Genomic DNA, 19489 nt, shown 5'->3' with positions numbered 1-19489 from the left:
CAAACTGAGTTGATAACTGACAGGTAACAGCAGTGCCATAAAAGTGCCAGCAAGGAGTATCTCTAGCCTACCTTTAACATTATCATCACTATGTTCCTCATTCTTAACTTGTGGGGCAGCATTGCCCAGAAACTCGACTAGACCAGTCACAAAAACTGTGGTTACAAGAACAGGTCAGACACTAAGCATCCTGCAATAAGTCACTTATCTCTTGACATCTCAGAGCCTCTCCACCACCTACAAGGCTCAAGTCAAGAGTGTGATAGAATATTCTCTACCTGCCTGGATGAGTACAGCTCCAACTATCCTTGGGAACTTTAATGCCATCTGGGACAACATCGAGAAGCCTATGCACCACCCTCACAGCTCATTCCCTCCATCACTGGAGCACCATCTTTAAAGTGTGCTGTAGTGACAAGGCTACTCCAACAGTACTTCTCAAACTAATGGCCGCAAAGACACTTGTGAAGGCCAATCTCTTGCACACCATTGTTGCTGGGTCTGAATCCTGGAACATCCTTCACCAAAAGTACTGCAGTGGTTCAAGACAGCTGCTCACCAACACCTTCCCCAGAGCAATAAATCCTGCCTTTCTAAGTGACAGCCAGGCTCTGAAAAATAAACGACGACAACGAAGCGACCATTTCTCACCGAGGGGAGGGCCGCAGCGGTCACGTGGTTCAGGCCCCTCCCACTCTCCATCCCCGACCGCCCCGGGCCGGAGAACCTACAGTACCGCGCATGCGCCCTCTCCACGTTCAATGGCTGAACTTTCCGTGACGTCAATTCTGATTGGCTGTCTTGTTACCGTGAGGACGTAAACGGTCAAAAAAGACGCTTCATTTAACCCTATCGAAGCAGCAAATTGCCTTCATTCTTGATTATAATTAGAACAGAACAAGACTAAAACCAATCAAGTGACAAAGAAGCGGAGGGACGTTCCGATAGTGCGTTTATATGACAGTTGGGCAGCTCGGGTTGTACTCTCGCTGTCCAATCAGCTGAAGTTTAACGAAACGGATCCGCGGCTCTGCGCCCAGAATGCGCCTGCGCGGGTTCGCAGTGACTGCCGGGGCCTCAGGGCGCCCGGCGGGCTGATCGAGTGCGCATGCGTGGCGCCGGGCATGAGCGGAGCGGCGGTTGGGCTTCTGCAGGTCTCGGGCCTAGTGCTGTAACCCGGGCAACCGCCCCGCCGTCAGCCGGGCAGCGGGCCGGCCCCTGCACCCCACCCACCTCCCGGCTCGGAGGATGGCGGCTTCGGGGCCAACGAAAATCGCCTGGAAGCTCCGTGAGTGGGAAGGGCAATGGGAGGGAACACGGGAGGGGTAGGAGGAGGGGGAGAGTGGTGAAGGAAACAGGCAGACGTGTCTGTGTGTGAGACGGGGGGGGGGGGGGGGCAAACAAACTGGGGAGTAACAAGGTCTGCGGAACCGGAGTGAGGAGGACAGCAGCAGATTTCGAGGGGATGCAAAATGCTGCAAGAACTCAGCAGGTCAGTCAGCATGGGTGGGGGGGGGGGGGGGGGGGGATGCGCAAAGGGATCGAGACCTTGCATCAGAACCGCACCCGCTGAGTTCCCCCAGCAGTTTATTTATTTTTGCTCCGGATTCCAGCATCCGCAGTCTCTTTCTGTTGGGGGGGGGGGGGTGGTTTTGGCCTGGTTCAGTCAACAATTAAGTGGTAGGTGAAATTTAATGCTGAGATCGGCTAACCGTTACATTTTGGTAGGAAGAATGATGAGGTAATACAAAGTAGAAGGTGCAATTCTCAAAGGGGTGCAAGATGTGGGTGTAGATGTGCGTAGATCATTAAGCGAAGCAAGGCAGATTGAAAAATGGTTACAAACATGGATCCTGGGCTTTATAGAGAGGTAGACAGTACAAAAAATATAAAAAAAGAATCAAAAAACTGCAGGTGCTTGAAATCTGAAATATAGGAAATGCTGGAAAAACTCAGCGAGTCAGGCAGTATCTGTGGGAAGGGAAACTGTCAATGTTTCGGGCTTGTGAACCTTTGCTAGAACTGGGGGAAAAGAGATACAGGTAGGTTTTCATTGGGATGGAAGGTGTGGGAGGGATGATGAGCCTTTGTAAAACACTGATTTGGCATCAGCTGAAGTATTGTGTCCAGTTCTCGAATCCACTCTGGGTGAGATGTGAAGGTTTTTATAGCAGGTGCAGAAGAGATTTGCCAAAATAATTTTGGGGATGAGGGATTTTAGTTATATGGATAGACTGGAGAAGGAGGGGTTCTCCTTGGAATAGAAAAGGCTACAAGGAGATCTGATGGCAGTATGTAAAATTGTGGCAGGTAAAGACATGGAGAATAACTGTTTTCTTTGGAGCAGGGACATAGAATGAAAGTGATTGGCAAATGAGCTAAAAGTGACATGAGTAGTTTTTACACAGTGTCTGGAATAGCTGTAAATGTGGATTCAGTTGTTCTGTTCGAAGGCGAGCTACACAAGTATCTGAAAGGAAAGAACTTGCAGAACTGTAGGGAGAGGATATAGGGGTATGGAAAAGTCTGAATTTCACTGGTCTTATCACTGACTCCAAGGTGTGACACTATCTGGTACCTTCCAGTCTTTAAACAAAAAATTACTGTGTACTGCTACCAGTGTCATTGTGGGTCGTTGAGGTCATTGTTCAGAGGTGCCATTGAAAAGCTGTGGTGAGTTCCTGCTGTGCTTTGTGTAGACAATATGTGCTGCAGTGATGGTGCACCTGTAGTGGAAGGAATGAATGTCTAAGTCGATAATGGGATGGTGGCCAAGTAGGCTATTTTGTGCTGAATGGTATAGTGCTTCTTGTAGAGTTGTACAGTACAGAAATGGGCCTTTTGGTATAACTCATCCATGCTGAGAGTGATGCTTATCTATGCTAAAACAGTTGCCTACATTTGTCCCATGTCCTTCTACTCCTTTCCTATCCAGGTACCTCTCCAAATGCCTTTTAAACGTTGTAATTGTATCAGCCTCTATCACTTCCTCTGGCAGTTTGTTCCATATAACCACCACCCTCAGTGTGGAAAAACTTCTTCTTTAAATCTCTTTCCTCTTAAACGTATGCCTCTAGTTTTAGGCTCCCCCACCCTTGGAAACAGACTATCTATGCCCTTCATAATTTGATAAACCTCTAAGGTCACCCCCTCAGCCTTCTGCATTCCAGTGAGAATAAACCCAATCTATCTGATCACTTCCTATAAGTAAAGCCCTCCATTCCAGGCATTGTCCTAGTGAATCACTTCTGCGCTCTTTCTATTGTTAACACATCCTGTATTGTGGCAACCAGAACTGTTCAAAATACTCCCAAGTGTGGCCTGACCAATGTTTTGTACAGCTGTGACGTGACATCCCAACTTTTATACTCAATGTATCGGCCAATGAAGGCAAGCATGCAGAATGCCTTCTTCACTACCCTGTCCCCATGTGTCACCATTTTCAGGGAGCTATGAACTTGCACCTCAATGTCCTTCGGTACATCAACTCCTGAGGTCCCTGCATTTACTTTATATATGTTGTTAGAATTTGACGTCCTAAAATGCATTACCTCACACTTGTCTGGATTAAGTTCCATCTGCCACTGTTCTGCCTAACTTTCCAACTGATCTATGTCTCTCTGTGTCCTTTCACAACCTCCATCCTCCTATCTATTACTCCACCAATTTTTGTGTCATTGGCAATCTTGTTAATCAGTCCACCTGCATTCTCATCCAAGTCAATTACATATATGACAAACAACAATGGTTCCAGCACCGATCCCTGCAATACCCTGCTGGTTTCAGTTTTTCAGTCAGAAAAACACCCCTTAACCACTACCCTCTGCCTCCTATCACCAATCCAGTGCCCTAACCTTCTGGACTAGTCCACCACACAGGACTTTGCCAAAGGTTCTGCTAAAGCCCATGCAAACCATCTCCACCACCCTGGCTTTATCAATTTTCTTAGTTACCTCCCCAAAAAAAAAACTCAATCAGATTTGTGAGACAGAATTCCCCTTGCATGAAACCTTGCTGAAGTCAGTCCCTGCCTTTCCAAATGAAAATAAATCCTGCCGCTTTGAATTTTTTTTCCAATAATTTCCCTGCTATTAATGTAAGGCTGTAGTTTCATGGCTTATCCCTTATGCTCTTTCTGGAAAAGGGAAACAGCATTAGCTATCCTCCAGTCTTCTGGTACCATACCTGTAGCAAACAAAATGCAAAAATCTCCATTAGAGCCCCAGCAATCTCCTCTCTTGCTTCCCAGAGCATCCTGAGTGTTGGTGCTATATTCCATTACTGCTGATTTGTGGGTGGTGGTTAATAGTGTTCCTCAATGTTTATGACAGCCAGTTTGGCATTAGCCTTTGACTGGCAAGGAGAGGTGATTAGACCCTCTTGTTTGAGATGATTATTGTCTGGCATATGTGACCACATTCATGCCACTCTGTAGAAGTTCATCCCAAATCACCCTCATAATCACATTTCTGCCAAACCTGAATTTTAGAGTGGTAGAATCATACAGCACAGAAATGGGCCCTTCAGCCCAACTGGACCATTGCTGATCAAGACATCCATCTTAGCTCATCTCACTTACCAGCATTTGGCCCATATTCCTCTAAACCGTTCCTCTCCATCTAGCTGTCCAAGTGTCTTTTAAATGTTGTTGTTCATGTACCTGCCTCAGCAACTTCCTTTGGCAGCTCACACCATAAAAGGGAGCATGCATGGCGACTTGTTGCAAACTGCTTTCTGCAGATCTACTGATTACACAATGCAGAGAACAATCATGGTAAAAGTAATGAATTGATCTGTATGAATGGTATGCAAGACAAGTTCTTCCACTATACCTCGGTGCAAGTGACAATATTAAACCAATACCCTCTGGGTGAAAAGTTACCCTTCGGATTCCTGTTAAATCTCTCCCCTCTTACTCTAAACCTATGCCCTCCAGTTCCTGATTCCCCAACCCTGGGAAAAAGACTGTGTGCATCTGCCCTACCACACCCCTCATGATTTGATGCACCTCTATAAGATCACCTGTAGCGAGGTGCTACGCACTGAGCTAAGAATGAAACATGCAGTCGGAGGTCTGAACTGGAGACTGATTTATTTTTCAACTACCCATGCTAGCCTTTAAACCCGATACAGATCCCGCCATCTCCAGGCGGAAGTGACGCCCACGGTACGTCACCGAACTCTTCCTGCGCGCGGGCTTTGTCTTCTTTCTGTTGAAGGAGGAGGCCCGGCGCCATTTTGCTGCCGGCCTTCCTGCTGATGCGCGCTCCGTTCTCGGAGCCGGTTCATTCGCTTCGAAGGTAGGTCGCTACACACCCCTCATTCTCCTACGTTCCAATGAATAATGTCTCAGCCTGCTCAACCTCTCTCCATAACTCAGTACCTCGAGTCCTGGTAACATTCTCGTAAATCTCCTTTACACTCCTTCCAGTTTAACGGCATCTTTTCTACAGCAGGATGACCAAAACTGAACGCAATATTCCAAATGCAGCCTCACCAACATCTTGTACAACTGCAACATAACATCCCAACTTCTATACTCAGTGCCCTGACTGATGAAGGCCAGCATGCCAGAAGCCACCTTCGCCACCCTGTCTACCTGTGATGCCACTTTCAGGGAATCATGTCCTTGTGCTCCAAGGTCCTACAACACTGCCCAGGGCCCGACCATTCACTGTGAATGACCTACCCTCATTTGTCTTCCTAAAATGCAACACCTTGCACTTATCTGAATTAAACTTCATTTGCCATTTGTTGGCCCACTTTCCCAGCTGATCCCTCTAACCCATCTTCACTGTCTATGACACCACCTGTTTCAGTGTCCTCTGCAAACTTCCTAACCATGCCTTGTACATTCTCATCTAAATCAGTAATATAGATGACAAATAGCAACAGGCCTAGCACTGACCCGAGGCAGACCACTAGTCACAGGCCTTCAGTCCATAGACTGGAGGTCGTGACTACTGGCATAATTTTGTGTAAAGTGGTCTTGTTTATTTATGTTTGTTATAGATTACATTAGCAAAACCTTGGACTAGAGCTTTATAGAACAGAATAAAAGGGAACTTGTGAGCAAGGAGATAAAACCAGATGTTTGACAGGGATAGGAATGGAAAACAGTATTTTCAGAAGAGATTGAATTTACAGGAAGATATGTATACTTGTCAAAAATTAGAGATTTTGGAGTTCGAGTTTCTATGTATGGAGTAGATTATTGATGTTATAGGAATTGTAACACTTGATACTGTATGCTCAGAATAGAGAGCATCTGTGGTTCAGCTGTTTATAAATTACAGATTATAGTGAATTATTATGTGAATGAGATGTTTAGGAAATGTATAATCTTTGGCTCAGCCTTTTTTTTCCTTCTGCCTCCTAACCGTCTTTTTGAGTTTTATTGTTTCAATCACATTAAAGTGGCTAAATAACTATATGTTGTCAAATCCATTACTGAAATTCTTTTGCATCTCCCGTGTAGAGGAGTTTGTTGCTCATGCTGGAAATGTAACGTGTCTGGTGTTGGGGAAGAATTCGGGCAGACTATTGGCCACTGGTGGTGAAGACTGTCGGGTCAACTTATGGTCAGTCAGCAAACCTAACTGTATTATGGTAAGTTGATAGATGTTGGAATGGTGGTAACATTTGTCCATCTCTTAGGGTTCATATGAAGTTGTGTAGTTTTGCTTCTATGGGCTAAAGGTAATTACATGACTTTACCCTCAGATTAGAATGACAATTACACACTTTCACAAGCCATTCAGATAGTTAGCTAGGATTTGTAAATATTCCTACTAGAGAATAGTGAATGCTTCTGGGATTGTAGTTAAGGTGCACTACTGTTTTTAAAATTGGGTTGTACTTTCATCCAACATGTTCCAAGTGACCCATGAACTTTGAATTATATTTCTGATAATTTCAAAGGGTCCACCTTGGAAAAGCCAGATCATATTTTTTTTATTTTATTTTTGTATTGTGGAGGACTTTTACACAAGTGGCTTTGTTTATCTGTATGTTTCAGTTCTTTATGTTAGCAGAAGGCAATCTGTTTAACAAATCTTTTAACTTTAATTGTTGAATTCTGGGGGAAAAACATGTTAATTTTACAGAATGGTGTGCTTTTTCACCATACTGTCAGCAAAAATTGGGTGGCCTAGATAAATTTATGAATGTTTACGCTGGTGTTTGTGTATCAGCCAAAGTGTTTGTGTATCAGCCAAAGTGTTTTTTCTTGAATGTGCCCTTGAGTTCCAGGGAGTTAAGTGCAGAAAGGTTGTGCACCAGTATATCATTCACTGAACTGCTGTCTTGTTTGTGTGTTGCATAGAATCCTTTGCCAAATCTATAAGGAAGGAAGCAGGCATAAGGGGGGTGATAATGCCATGTAGTGGGGGCACTCGGACCAAAACCTCCCTGTATGTGGATGGTGTCACCATCTTCTGCTTGGATTGACGTTGGGACGCACATCTGCGACCATTTTGAGCTGGCCTCTGGGGCTAGAGTCAATGTAGGAAGAGTTAGGCCATGTTCTGTGGTAACTGGCCCAACTGATCCTCTGTTCCCTTCACCATCAAGTCTGACTACCTGAAGGTGTTGGGGATCTGGTTTGGAGGAACTGAGGCAATCATCAAAAAATTGGCTGGAGTGGATTGGCACGATCCAACAAAAAAAAATGGGAACCTGGGAGCAGAGCTCCCTCTTGGTGGCAGGCAAAAACCTGGTCATCGGGTGCAAGATGCTCTCGATGCTTTATACAAAGGTGCAGGCATGGCCCCATAGCCCGTGACATTCACCGAAGCTATCTTCTATTTCATCTGTGAATCCAAGATGGGGCATGTATGATGGGTTGCAATGCACAAATCTCCAGAAAACAGGGTGGCAGGGGTGGTGGGGGAGAAGCATACCCAGCATTGCCCTAATGGCCACCTACCAAGCTGCACATAGAACCAAAGTTTGCAAACACTAAGTGTCCAATACACTAGTATCTGAAGTTCCACCTGTCCGTGGTGGTGCAAAAGATGGGCCTGGCCTTGTGGAATACTCCATTCAGTTGGACTTCGCTACACTACCTTTTGTCCTTCATGGAAAAGTTCTCTCAGGTCCTTTTGACCTCAAGTCTAGCAGGCAGTGGTCAACACGGAACGTCCTGGAGGAGAAGGGCATGATGGATCCTGTGGGATGAATCCCCAAGTAGACTGTCAAAACCATTTGGCAGAATGCCTCATCACCAGAACTTGCTAACAAGCACGAAGACCTTGCTTGGCTGGCAGTGAGAGGGGCTCTTTCCATCAGATCCTCCCTGTAAGGTCAGAGTTTCAGCCATAATGCACAGTGCCCTTGAGACAGCCATAACAAAAATACCGAGACACACATTGGATGCTACTGGAAGATCATCAACTCGGTGAAAGATGCACTTTGGTCTGCCCAAAATTTGCTAGTCTCCCAGTGCAATGAGATGTTTGTAAGGGAATGCTATCGCCTGAAACATTCCAGGCTGCAGGCATATACTGTATGTCGAGCACTGAAGCTGGGTGCAGTGGGGAAGGACTGCTTTCTAAGGTCCTGCTGCCACTAGACAGAGGGCATGAGTCCTGTATAACAGCTTCTCAATCACTTGAAATGTCTATTGTCCAAAGAAGCCACATGTTTGGCATTGGTGCTTTGTACATGATGTATATTAACCTGTTGAGACTACAAATATATAAACAGGACAATAATATGAGTGTAAAGAAAGCCATGCACTTTTTTTTTGTATTTCTTATGTTTTTTTGTGAATAAACATTATTTTTGAAATAAAGTCATTCACTGAACTGCTAGCAAATAGTTGCACAATTACAAAATCACTGGGAAATTTAGCGGAATATGATCGGTTTCTTGACTCGTAAGTTGATTAAACTTGTTAAGTGAGTTTAGATGCCCATTGTAATAAGGATTTAGTGTGTTCCTCTAACTTGGAATCCTGTGCTTTTAATTTTGTATTCCTGTTTGCATGCATGTATTTAACTTTGCTTTATACAGCATAACAAACCATCCATTTAAAAGAGAAATTTCACTTCAGAGTCTTACAGGTCACAACACACCAGTCGAATGCATTCAGTTTAAAGACTCTGAGGAGTTGGTTGTTGCAGGCTCGCAGTCTGGATCACTAAGAATATGGGACTTGGAAGCAGCTAAGAGTAAGTACTAATTATTCTTGTAGAATTGGATGGCCAATTTTAAAACCATTTTTCATTTGAAAGTTCTGCTTAAGTAATCCTTATCAAATAAAAATCCAAATTATCTCTGTACATTCACTAAGGTTGGCCAACTACTGTACTTCACAAAACGGAAGGAGAGCAACTATGGTCAGAAATGAATGCATAATTTTCATGTTTTATTTGAGGATAAAGATAGCTCTGCAGTCAAAGAACTTGTGTTTAATCCTAATTTCTTAACGGCATCCCCCGTACCCATTCTGTAATTCCACCTGGCATATGATTCAGTGGGCATTTGCAGCCTTCCGGTAAATTGTGGAAATGATTACTAATGCATGAATGTGTGTATGTCTTTAAAGCTATCCAAGTATTTAACCCTGTAACTAAACCAAATTCTGTTCTTAATTCCCATTTGCATGCACTTCTTCCCTTCTCCCACTGCCTCTACCTGCATTTCTTAAACAGAGATCATTAGAATATATTTTTCTGTTTTCTCAAAAGTTTCAGCAGCTTTGATGTCCCAAAACTGGTCTGGCACATGTTCAGGGACACGGTAAACTGTTTAAAGTTCAGCAACACATCACTTTGTGAGCTAATGAACAGATCTGTATGGTTTCTTCTTTAAGTCTGCTACCATTTTAGATGGTACAATGACAAAGGTGAGTTTCTCTTCCAGATTGGTCTAGTTCAGTTTCGTTGGTTTCTTTTTTTAAATCCAGGTGCAGCATATGAAGACTGTAAAAGGCCAGTACAGGCAGATTCTTGTACCAAACTAAAGACATTGCATGTTCTCAGCTTTGTTCAGTTGCCTGAAAAGATTAAGAGAGTTATTTTTGAAGGAAACAGTAACACTTTTCAATTATAATATGCAAGTCCCAGTAATTCATTCTGGTGATATTTTTAAGAAATGCTGCAATTCAAGTAGAATAGTTTGTCAGCATCAGGAAGGAGAAAACAAATGCTGTGCAACACCTTGATATTAACTTCTGACTTCTGGTGAGCAGTAAAAATGTAGATATGTATTATATCACTTTTGTTCATCTGTTGCAAAACAATTTTTCTAAGAATATATCTTTAGTTGTATTAATTAATCAGATGGAGACATGAGAAAATTGCAGCAGTTTAAAAACTATTAATAGAAAGGTTGTATTTGTTATGTTGGGTGCACAACTGAAAGGTTAGCTGAACAAAGTTATATGGAATTGTAATCTTACATTCAGATTGAGAAAAGTTTACAATTACAAGAATATCGTGTTGAAATTGTTAACTTCTCTTTGTGGATAATTCATAAATTAGCAGCAAGTGTGATAATGTTTTAACATTGTTAATTTTGTTTTGTTTTCAAGTCCTTCGGACACTGTCTGGTCACAAAGCCAACATCTGCAGTTTAGACTTTCATCCTTTTGGAGAGTTTGTGGCCTCTGGCTCCGTGGATACCAATGTAAAGGTACTGTATAATACAGAACAAATTATAGTTCATTGCAATTTTAAAATAACATTTTAGAAATTAAAAAAAGACTAACTTTCACCAGCAAGACTGTCTGTGTATCTGACTGATACTAGCAACAGCAATTCCTAATGTAATTCATCACCTTTCTTGAGAAACCCACGTAACTGTCTCCTGACTTTATTTTTGTTGTATGATAGCCTTGTCTGATAAAATGTTTTCAAGACTCTCATTCTTCTGTAAAAACACAAGATTTCATGGTGGTTGTTATACAGCATGGAAATGGGCCATTTGGCCCATCATGTCCATGCTGAGGGTTGGGCACCCATCCAATTCCATCACGGGTGCAGCTCTCCCTACCAATAAGGACATCTACAAGAGGCTATGTATCTCAGGAAGGCAACATCCATCATTAGGGACCCCCACCATCGGGGCCATACCCTCTTCCCCTTGCTGTCATTAGGCAGGAGGTACAGGAGCCTGAAGACCCACACCTCGAGGCTTAACAACAGCTTCTTCCTTACTGACATCGGGTTCTTGAACTGATCTGAAAAACCCTAATACTACCTTGGACTATGTTTCTTTTTCTCTCTCTCAACTTGCATTAATGTCATTATGTTTATTTTTTCATGTGAGTTATGTATAGTTTATGTTAATTTAAGTTTGTGTTAACTTTTATGTTCGGAATGTATTGGGATGCTGCTGTAGAAAGCGAATTTTCATGGCATTTATACCCTGTGTAAGTTTACAATTTAAAAAGCAAAATTTGAAATATGTATTTGTAGTGACTCACCGTCCCAGCAAGCGAACCGGCTCGTCAGTCGGGTCACATGTTGTCAGAGCAGCGAGGCCCAAGATGGCGCTGGGCCTCCGTCTTCCCCGAGCGACGGGGAGAACCCGCGCACAGGAAAAGTCTGATGACGTAGGGCACACGTCATTTCTGTTTTCGGTGGGCGGGAACCGTTCCTCTTAACAGGCCCACGCAAGGCGGGAAAATAGATCAGTTTTGTTCTGCAACTCATCGACTAGTGTCTTACTTTCGCATCGCAGTAGCAGCTGCTATGTATTGTTAATTTTGCTGTGTTTCTCTTTCTAGTTGTGGGACATTCGGAGGAAAGGTTGTGTAATGACTTACAAGGTGAGTGCAATCACACGTATTATACCAATGGCAAAAAAAGTCTTCTTTCAGCTGATGGCAAACTATTTACCTAGGACTCAACCTTGCAGTGATTTTTAACTAAGGAAATCCATTTTGGGCACGAGTCATGCGGTGGTTATCAGGAAACAACATTGAAGGGCAACAGTTCAGTGATACTTTAGTGTATTCTATTTGTATAGAAAATAAATACATTCAATCAATACATTACACAATTACAGATATTTATAGCTTAAAGCTTTGTGCTGCTAAGCATGATTGGGATTCTCATGTTAGAAGATTAAATATTGTCAAGAAACACAGCAGTAAAGTCCATAAGGTTGGTTATGTTCTTCACAGCATAAAGGGACCAAATGCCCTTGCTCCTTTTTATTTGCTGAATTCCACTCTTTCCTTCCTATACCTTCTGACTCATTTTGGGAAACCTTTGACCTTTCAAAGGTTTCTTTCCTTGTCTCCTTTTTGTCAGCATTTTTTTTGGACTATTTGGAGATAATTCTCAATTCTCTAAATTTAGATGTTGGCTCCTAGTTTACAAAGCCCTATCATTTCAACAGTCTATCCACTGTTGTTATCACTTTTTGTGAATAGAATTATACTTGAATGAGATTAATGTCGCTCTACTCCTTCTGCAGAGAATCCAAAGCCAAGACTGAAATCTTATTTCCAATGTTTCATGTATTTAGGCTGGGGATCTTCTGTGTTACTCTGTTGAACCTTCTTTAAATACTCCTGAATTTAAGTAATCAAAAAGTTACACAATACTTGTTACATGGCACTTCGATGAGACACAAACAGTCCAGCCCTGAACCCTGTTTGCTTCATCTGCCGTTGCCTAATGTAGGGCTTGAATGTTTTGTGGGGTGGTCAGCTTTCCTTTCTTTCAGTTTCAACCTTAACCACAGTCAAGACCTGAATACCTGTAGATTGCTGCTTATTGAGTAATGTGGGCACAATGCAATTGTCGTCCCGAAATCAATTTCCCTATCCGTCCGCTGTAAATAACACAGTGCCACGAGGTCGACTCGAACAAATACCTTTATTAGCAGTGCACCGCTAGGAGAATTCTCTTCAGCACTCACTAAGAGTCGCTCCCGAGTTCTCCCAGTACAAAGGGGTAGACAGAGATTTATACAGGTATTGTCACGCATACGTTAATGAGTCAGGTGCCGGAGTTCTTGGTTGAGCAGGAAACGGACAAAGGGCTACTGCAGATGGACAAAGAGCAGCCTCACACCACAGGTTCAGTTAATCATTTTGCAATCGGGTGAGACAAAGGCAGGTATCACCTTCATTGTTTGAGACAGCCTTCCCATTTCCCGTTAAGATTGACCATCATCTCCATAGTCAAGCATAATGGGAATCCAATTAAGTTCCAGACACAGCAATTACCACACAGCACCCAGCCCAGGAAAGCAGTGGTGTGGCTGTTCTGGCCTGAAGGACACTTTTTAAATCAGTATTTCAAGCAGCCATAATTCTCATCCGTCTTAAGATATCAATACAGTTCTAGTTTATTAATCCTACACCTCTTCACAATGACATTGGAGTGGTTTGAGCTTATTGTATCATAGTCACTTCATTCAGGCTTGATGGTTAATTCTACAGTTTAAATTGTCATTGTCTTTGCAGGGACACACAAATGCTGTGCGGTGTTTACGATTCAGTCCTGATGGACGATGGATTGCTGCTGCTGGAGATGATAGCACCGTGAAGGTATTTACTTAGAGCTTTGCATAGTGTGAATGCAACATCAGCAAGCATTTAAATTGCTACATGCATCTGAAATACTTTATCAATTTCTGGACTTCCCATACATGAGAAAAGCTGAGGCTTTTCTACGAAGTTGCTCTCTTGTTGCTAAGCAGAACAACTATTCTTTGTTTAAAATCAAGTTCACTTAGCTTGATGGATATTTAAGTATGGATTAGTTTGCACAAGTTCAATGCCAAAATCGATTCTGAGTGTTGGAGGTAAGAAGATCAAGGAGGAATGTGGAAAAGCTTGATGATTTGTCTTTGTATTTTCTTCTCGTGTTCCACTTTCAATAAAGCAGAAAAATCAGGTGGCCATTTGAGTTGGTATTGTTTGCCATTATGAGAATAACATGAAATAGTTTTTTAAAAAAAGATACAAAATTCACAAATGTTAAGATTTCAAATTAATAGTGAAATGATATTTTTGTTTTATTTATGTGTTGAAGCCATTACTGGCAAGGCCATCTCTAATTGCCTCTAAGATGGGCAGTAAATGATGTCCTTGCCAGTGATTGCCTCAGCCTCATCCAGTAAATGAACATTTAAAAAAACCTCAAGCAATGGTCAAGTATTCACATTGGTATTCAGTTGTGTGGCAAGAAGTGTTCTTCAAGTTATTACAGCATGAAGAAAGCCTGGGGATACTACTTTTTACAGACCTTCTGCACAGTCTGTTTTTAAAAAGCAGATTTCTAAAACACTCCTCAGTTTTGTGGGAGTAGGAACATTTTAGCTAATGACATTTTTATTATGGTATCTAAAATAGCTCTGTTTTCGGATTGTGGGATCCTGATAAAACATCCTGCTGTTTCAAACTTTTTTTTACTCCAACATGGACCCACCTGATTTGTCCTAACACTGATAAAAGTAACACGTGTTTGCAAGGATGTTGATTACATGTATGTGTTGCAGTCTTGAAACTTCCTATCTAATGATGCTTTTTGAGCTTCTCCACCACATTGATCAGTAATTTAAAAATATTCACTGCCGATTTGCATAAGGAAGGATGATAATTGCAACCGTTGCATGAACTGGGATGTTCATTTTAAAGCTGGCATGCCAGTTGTTCCTATGCTTTCCCCCAACCCTTGTTCATGCAGTCCGCAGTTTGTGAAGACATACTGATATCCACAGCAGTATGTGTTGAATTAGCTTTAGCATCTTTCAGTAAGTTGCTAGAGAGTTGACTTGTATAATGAAATTTGCAGTAATTCAGGACTTGCGATGTCTGTCATTGTTGTAACTTATCATCAGGTTAATTGATTCTTGGTCTATATCACGATTGAGTTAAGGTTTCATTTATTTTTAAAGTATGAAGCTTTCTTATTGATTAAACAGAAAATTTATTCCCTTTAACTTTCTTTCCCCCTTTTGAGCTATATAGTATTCAGCCGTGCACATGATATGGAAATGCATCCTGTGTAGCGGTTGCTACCGCGGAATAAAACAAGACTCTACTCGGAGGATTGCCAAACAGAACTGGTTTATTTTCCCACCTTGTGCGGGCCCTTTAAGGGAGAAAAACTCCCGCCCAAAAAAACCGGCAATGACGTAAGTCCTACGTCATCAGGACTTTCCCGCGCGCGGGTTCTCCCCGTCGCTCGGAAAGACGAGGCCCGCCGCCATCTTGGGCCTCGTCGCTCCGACGCCGCGCGACCCGACTGCCGAGCCGGTTCGCCCGACTAGACGGTGAGTCGCCACACCTGCCGTGAATGGATACCAAGATAGAAAAAGTGTCCATTTATTGTGTTGTAGTCCTTTATTCAATGAAAAATTGAAAACAAAAGGCTAAACTAATAATCTGTGCGTATTTTTAACCATTGCAAGTTGTAATGTGACTTTTTTAAACAGTAAGTAAGTCCATCAAAGTTAAAGCTGGCGAGTGTGCTTTTTTTCCTTGACTTGCTTCCTGTCATTGAAAAATAATACCTGTAGAGTTTACCTGTCCACTATCTAAGTTCTTAAATGTAGAAAGAGTTTTATTTTTAGTGAATGTCATTTACTTTCTGTTTAATTTCTTTTCAGCTGTGGGACTTATCAGCAGCAAAAATTCTAACAGAATTTACAGATCACACTGGACCTGTAAATATTGTGGAGTTCCACCCCAATGAATATCTGCTGGCTTCAGGCAGCTCGGACAGGTCAGAATGGATGTTGCTTTGAAATTGGCCTCTTTTGCCCACAACTTCCACTGTTGTTGATCCAAATTAATTCTTCATCCTTCAGCTTTTGTGTTGTAGTAATGTACTTCCTGTGGTTGAATTATTTCGATTGGCTGTAGCACCCTTTATGTATGTAAATAGCACTAATAGGAGCCTAAGATCTAAATTGACTTTAACTCTGCTATAGATATGTACAGTATGTGCTGAATTTGAAATATACTTTCTCTAGGTTTAATATGCTTTGAAAGTAGTAATAGTGAAAATGACCACATTCCCACATTTTTATTTTTTTTTCATTCAGTGCTTGCTTCATTACTTTTAAATGATGTATCATCCACATGATGTATCATCCACATGATGTGAGCTCTGACTGATTCATTAGCGCACTACCTTTGGGTTGCAAGGCATAATTCTCATATCAGCATAAACTCTGTTGTGGTATTGCACTGTCTGAGTCCCTTTCTTTTGAGTGAGATATTAATCTGAGGCCCTGAATGCTTTCTCGAGTAAATAACAAAATATCCCATAGCACTAATATTTAAGTAGTCTTTCTGGTGTCACTGCAATTGGTTAGCCCTTAAAACAATATCACTGAAATGGAAATCGGGTCACAAACTTCTTATTTTTGTTACCTTGATGTATGCATATTGGCTGCTTAGGTTCAGGAAAATCCAGAAGTATTTTAATGACAATGTCAAAGTGGCTGAAAAACCATTTTGGGACATCCTGGTCATCCGAGACTATGTAACTAGAAGTCTGTTTTTAACATTACCTTAATTTTAATCATCATGAAACTTTGCTATGACTTAGGCTCCACAGAAAAGAGAGATCTTAATATAGTTAATCCAGGCCAAAGTATGTCTCAGTGACGCATTGAGCTGAGTGGTCAGAGTCTTATTCAGATGCTATAGTAGAAATGGAATTGGGTGCTGAACCTGTGATATTGACTGTATTGGGTGGTGTCTCTATTGGGCCTTGAGGTATTAAGTAGACATTTTTAACTATTGATTCACATATCCTATGTGTGAGAGTGGATATCTTTAGGAAGGTGAGGACAACTGATTGAAGCAAACACATTTAGCCTTTGTACTTGCAATGTGCTAGACGGATCATTGTCATTCTCTCCGATGTGTTTTAATCTGAAATTTTATCAAACAGATCTTTTTTGGTCTCTGCTGTTTGCATGTGGATAGTAATAATTGGAAATGTGGATTTGCATTGGTGTTCCTCAAGTACTTAATGTTTTATTTTATTTTCTCTTTCAGAACAATAAAGTTTTGGGACCTAGAAAAGTTCAAGATGGTGAGCTGCACAGAAGTAGAGAGCACTCCTGTCAGGTACAAGGAGCCTTGTTGTTTGTTCAAATGCGTGTTGCAGCTGTTTGCTTATCTTTTTGTTTGATCCCCAGATGTGTGTGTATTGGGTGAAGTCTGGTAATGGATGCAAGGAATATTCGCCTTGAATTGCCACTGCCAAAGAGCTTTAGAGTTATGAGTAGCACATAGATGCTGTACTGTAGTTGGCTCAGTTTTTGCCTGTTCTTTCCCTCTGGTACTGAATGCCCTATTCATTTGGCTGAGAGGCTTTTTGGAAAAAAATATTTTCTGTTACTGTGCACCATCACTTTTTCATTCCCCATTTTTGTTTCCTCTCTTCTAAAGTCAGTAATTCATGCTTTAGCATCGTTCGTGGATTTTAGTAGCCTGCTAATATTTTGTTCAGAGCTACTGAGTGTAGACCACTTAATACTTAAAAGTTATTTTGTAGGGGCTTGCATTACAGTCAAGGCTCATCGGTAGTTGCCTTTTGTCCATGTGCCTGAGCTTTCTGCTGTGGCTTTATGCTCAAGACTGGGAATTGTTGCTGATTTCCTCCACCCCACATCCTCTCCCGGGACTAATAATGAGGGCCATTGTCTTGTCATTGCAGCAGGCGAGAACATAACTTGGTCCAGACCAGCATTCAGCTTCGGACCTGATGGATCCTTGTACTGCGGTATCATGTCCTGTTAACAGAAAGAGTGTGCTTTGCTGTAGATACCTTTTTATTTTTGTGGGTTAGGTGTAAATTCTGAATGCAGTACCTGATTATTTCGAGAGTTGAATAATTTTGTACAGTTGCCACATACTTTGAGACCAATCCAACTTTGCAGTGGCTGGTCAGTGTGAAACGAGTTTGACTAAATTGTTCAGTTAATACTTTTCCCATTCTCCATTTTGCTTCAGGTGTATTTTGTTCAATCCAGATGGTTGTTGTCTATACAGTGGATCTCAGGATTCATTACATGTTTACGGCTGGGAACCTCCACGTTGTTTTGACGTACTTCCTGTCAACTGGGGTAGAGCAGCAGACCTTGCCATTTGTTCCAATCAATTGGTATGTCCTGTTCAATCATGGGTATTGAATGGTATAAAATGGGCAGTTAGGACAACTCTAGTCAAGTAATGGAATTTCATATAGTAATTAAAAAGCCATACACCTTTATGTTATGAAGAATTAAGATTCCAAGAGGAAATTGCACTGCCAAGCAAAACAGATTGACATAATAGATGAATTATATAAGGATTAATGTTGAGATATACATGTTTATCTTCGTAAAATACTGTCGATGCTGGAAATGTGAAATAAAAACGGAAAATCTTGGAAATTGTCATCAAGGCATCATCAATCGAGAGGGAATATCTTAAATTTCAAGTAGGTAAACTTTGATCAATTTCTAATGGAAGGTTATTGTTTTGAAAAATTAACTGTTTATCTCTTCACTGATGCCTGACCTGAGCATTTCCAGCATTTTCTTTTTCTATTTCTGTGTAGCACATGCTTGTCAGACCCATGGTATCCTTTTCCCTTTAAGATCTATTGGGGAAATTTCCTAATGTCCTGTCCAAGATTCTTCCCCTTTACTAAGGTCACTTAACATAAATTCACTGTTCATTCATCTTGTTGCTCTGATACTTTGTTTGATAAATGGCAGCTGTGTTCAATTGTACTTATTTACCTGAGTTCCAGAATAATTCACTCTGCAAACCACTAAGACATGTGAGGTTCATAAGGTGGAGATTTATAAATAATAATCTTCCAGATCACAATGCTTATAAAAAGCAGTATTGATGTTGCAAAGGGTTCAAAGATGCTTTAGACTGCAATTAAATGAGTTGTGAATAGAAATTAATCATTGGATGAAGTTTGTTTCAATCTTGATGATCTCCATTTATAAAATTGCTGGGGTCAGGTTGGTCGGGTGTGGAAGTTTTTATTTATAGAATCGGGGTGTCATTGTAAGGAGAAAAGCAAGGATTGTGCAGCTTAATAAGTAATCTCGAACAGAATTCATTCGTGGTGTCAGTTATTTTTCTGTTGCATTTGGAAATGTTGGTTTTCCTCTTATTCCTTTGTCCCATTTCATCCTGTTCATGAGATAAATGTAGGTTATCACTGTACCTGTTGCAGTGTTGCACTTCCTAAAGGCCACAGTCACAGAACTGAGCTTTCACATCTTGTGCAATGAGGCCATTTCCATCCCAAGGCAGCTCGTAATTGCTGCACAATTCATTTGATGTGAGTTTCTGACATCACACCTGTTGCTCATGATTAAGTGATTAACAAGAAAGCTCCCCTGCTGATTTGAGTAAACCTGGCAGCAAAGATTTTGCAGTAGGCTGCAAAGTGAGAATGATGTCCTATGTTGATTGTAACTTCTGGTAACTCCATTAAGAGAGAGCGGGTATGATTTGCAATAGGGTATCTACATGAATCTTAATGATTTGGAGGAATAA

General features: G+C 41.5%; 1 protein-coding gene across 1 annotated transcript in view; it reads left to right on the top strand.

The window, feature by feature from the left end:
• Positions 1-982: 982 nt before the first annotated feature.
• The window catches only part of katnb1 (katanin p80 (WD repeat containing) subunit B 1), a 44988-nt gene continuing 26481 nt past the window's right edge, over positions 983-19489 (top strand). Inside the window, exons 1-9 of the mRNA XM_052028060.1 lie at positions 983-1288; positions 6479-6609; positions 9056-9173; positions 10538-10638; positions 11735-11776; positions 13427-13510; positions 15577-15692; positions 16979-17050; positions 17939-18089. Coding sequence (XP_051884020.1) covers positions 1249-1288; positions 6479-6609; positions 9056-9173; positions 10538-10638; positions 11735-11776; positions 13427-13510; positions 15577-15692; positions 16979-17050; positions 17939-18089 — 855 coding nt within the window. The 5' untranslated portion in view covers positions 983-1248. The remainder of the gene's footprint in view (positions 1289-6478; positions 6610-9055; positions 9174-10537; positions 10639-11734; positions 11777-13426; positions 13511-15576; positions 15693-16978; positions 17051-17938; positions 18090-19489) is intronic.

This window comes from Pristis pectinata, chromosome 13 (assembly GCF_009764475.1).
Source record: "Pristis pectinata isolate sPriPec2 chromosome 13, sPriPec2.1.pri, whole genome shotgun sequence".
NCBI classification, from domain to species: Eukaryota; Metazoa; Chordata; class Chondrichthyes; order Rhinopristiformes; family Pristidae; genus Pristis; species Pristis pectinata.
The sequence above is the reverse complement of the archived record's forward strand: the minus strand, read 5'-3'. Positions and strand labels throughout refer to the sequence as shown.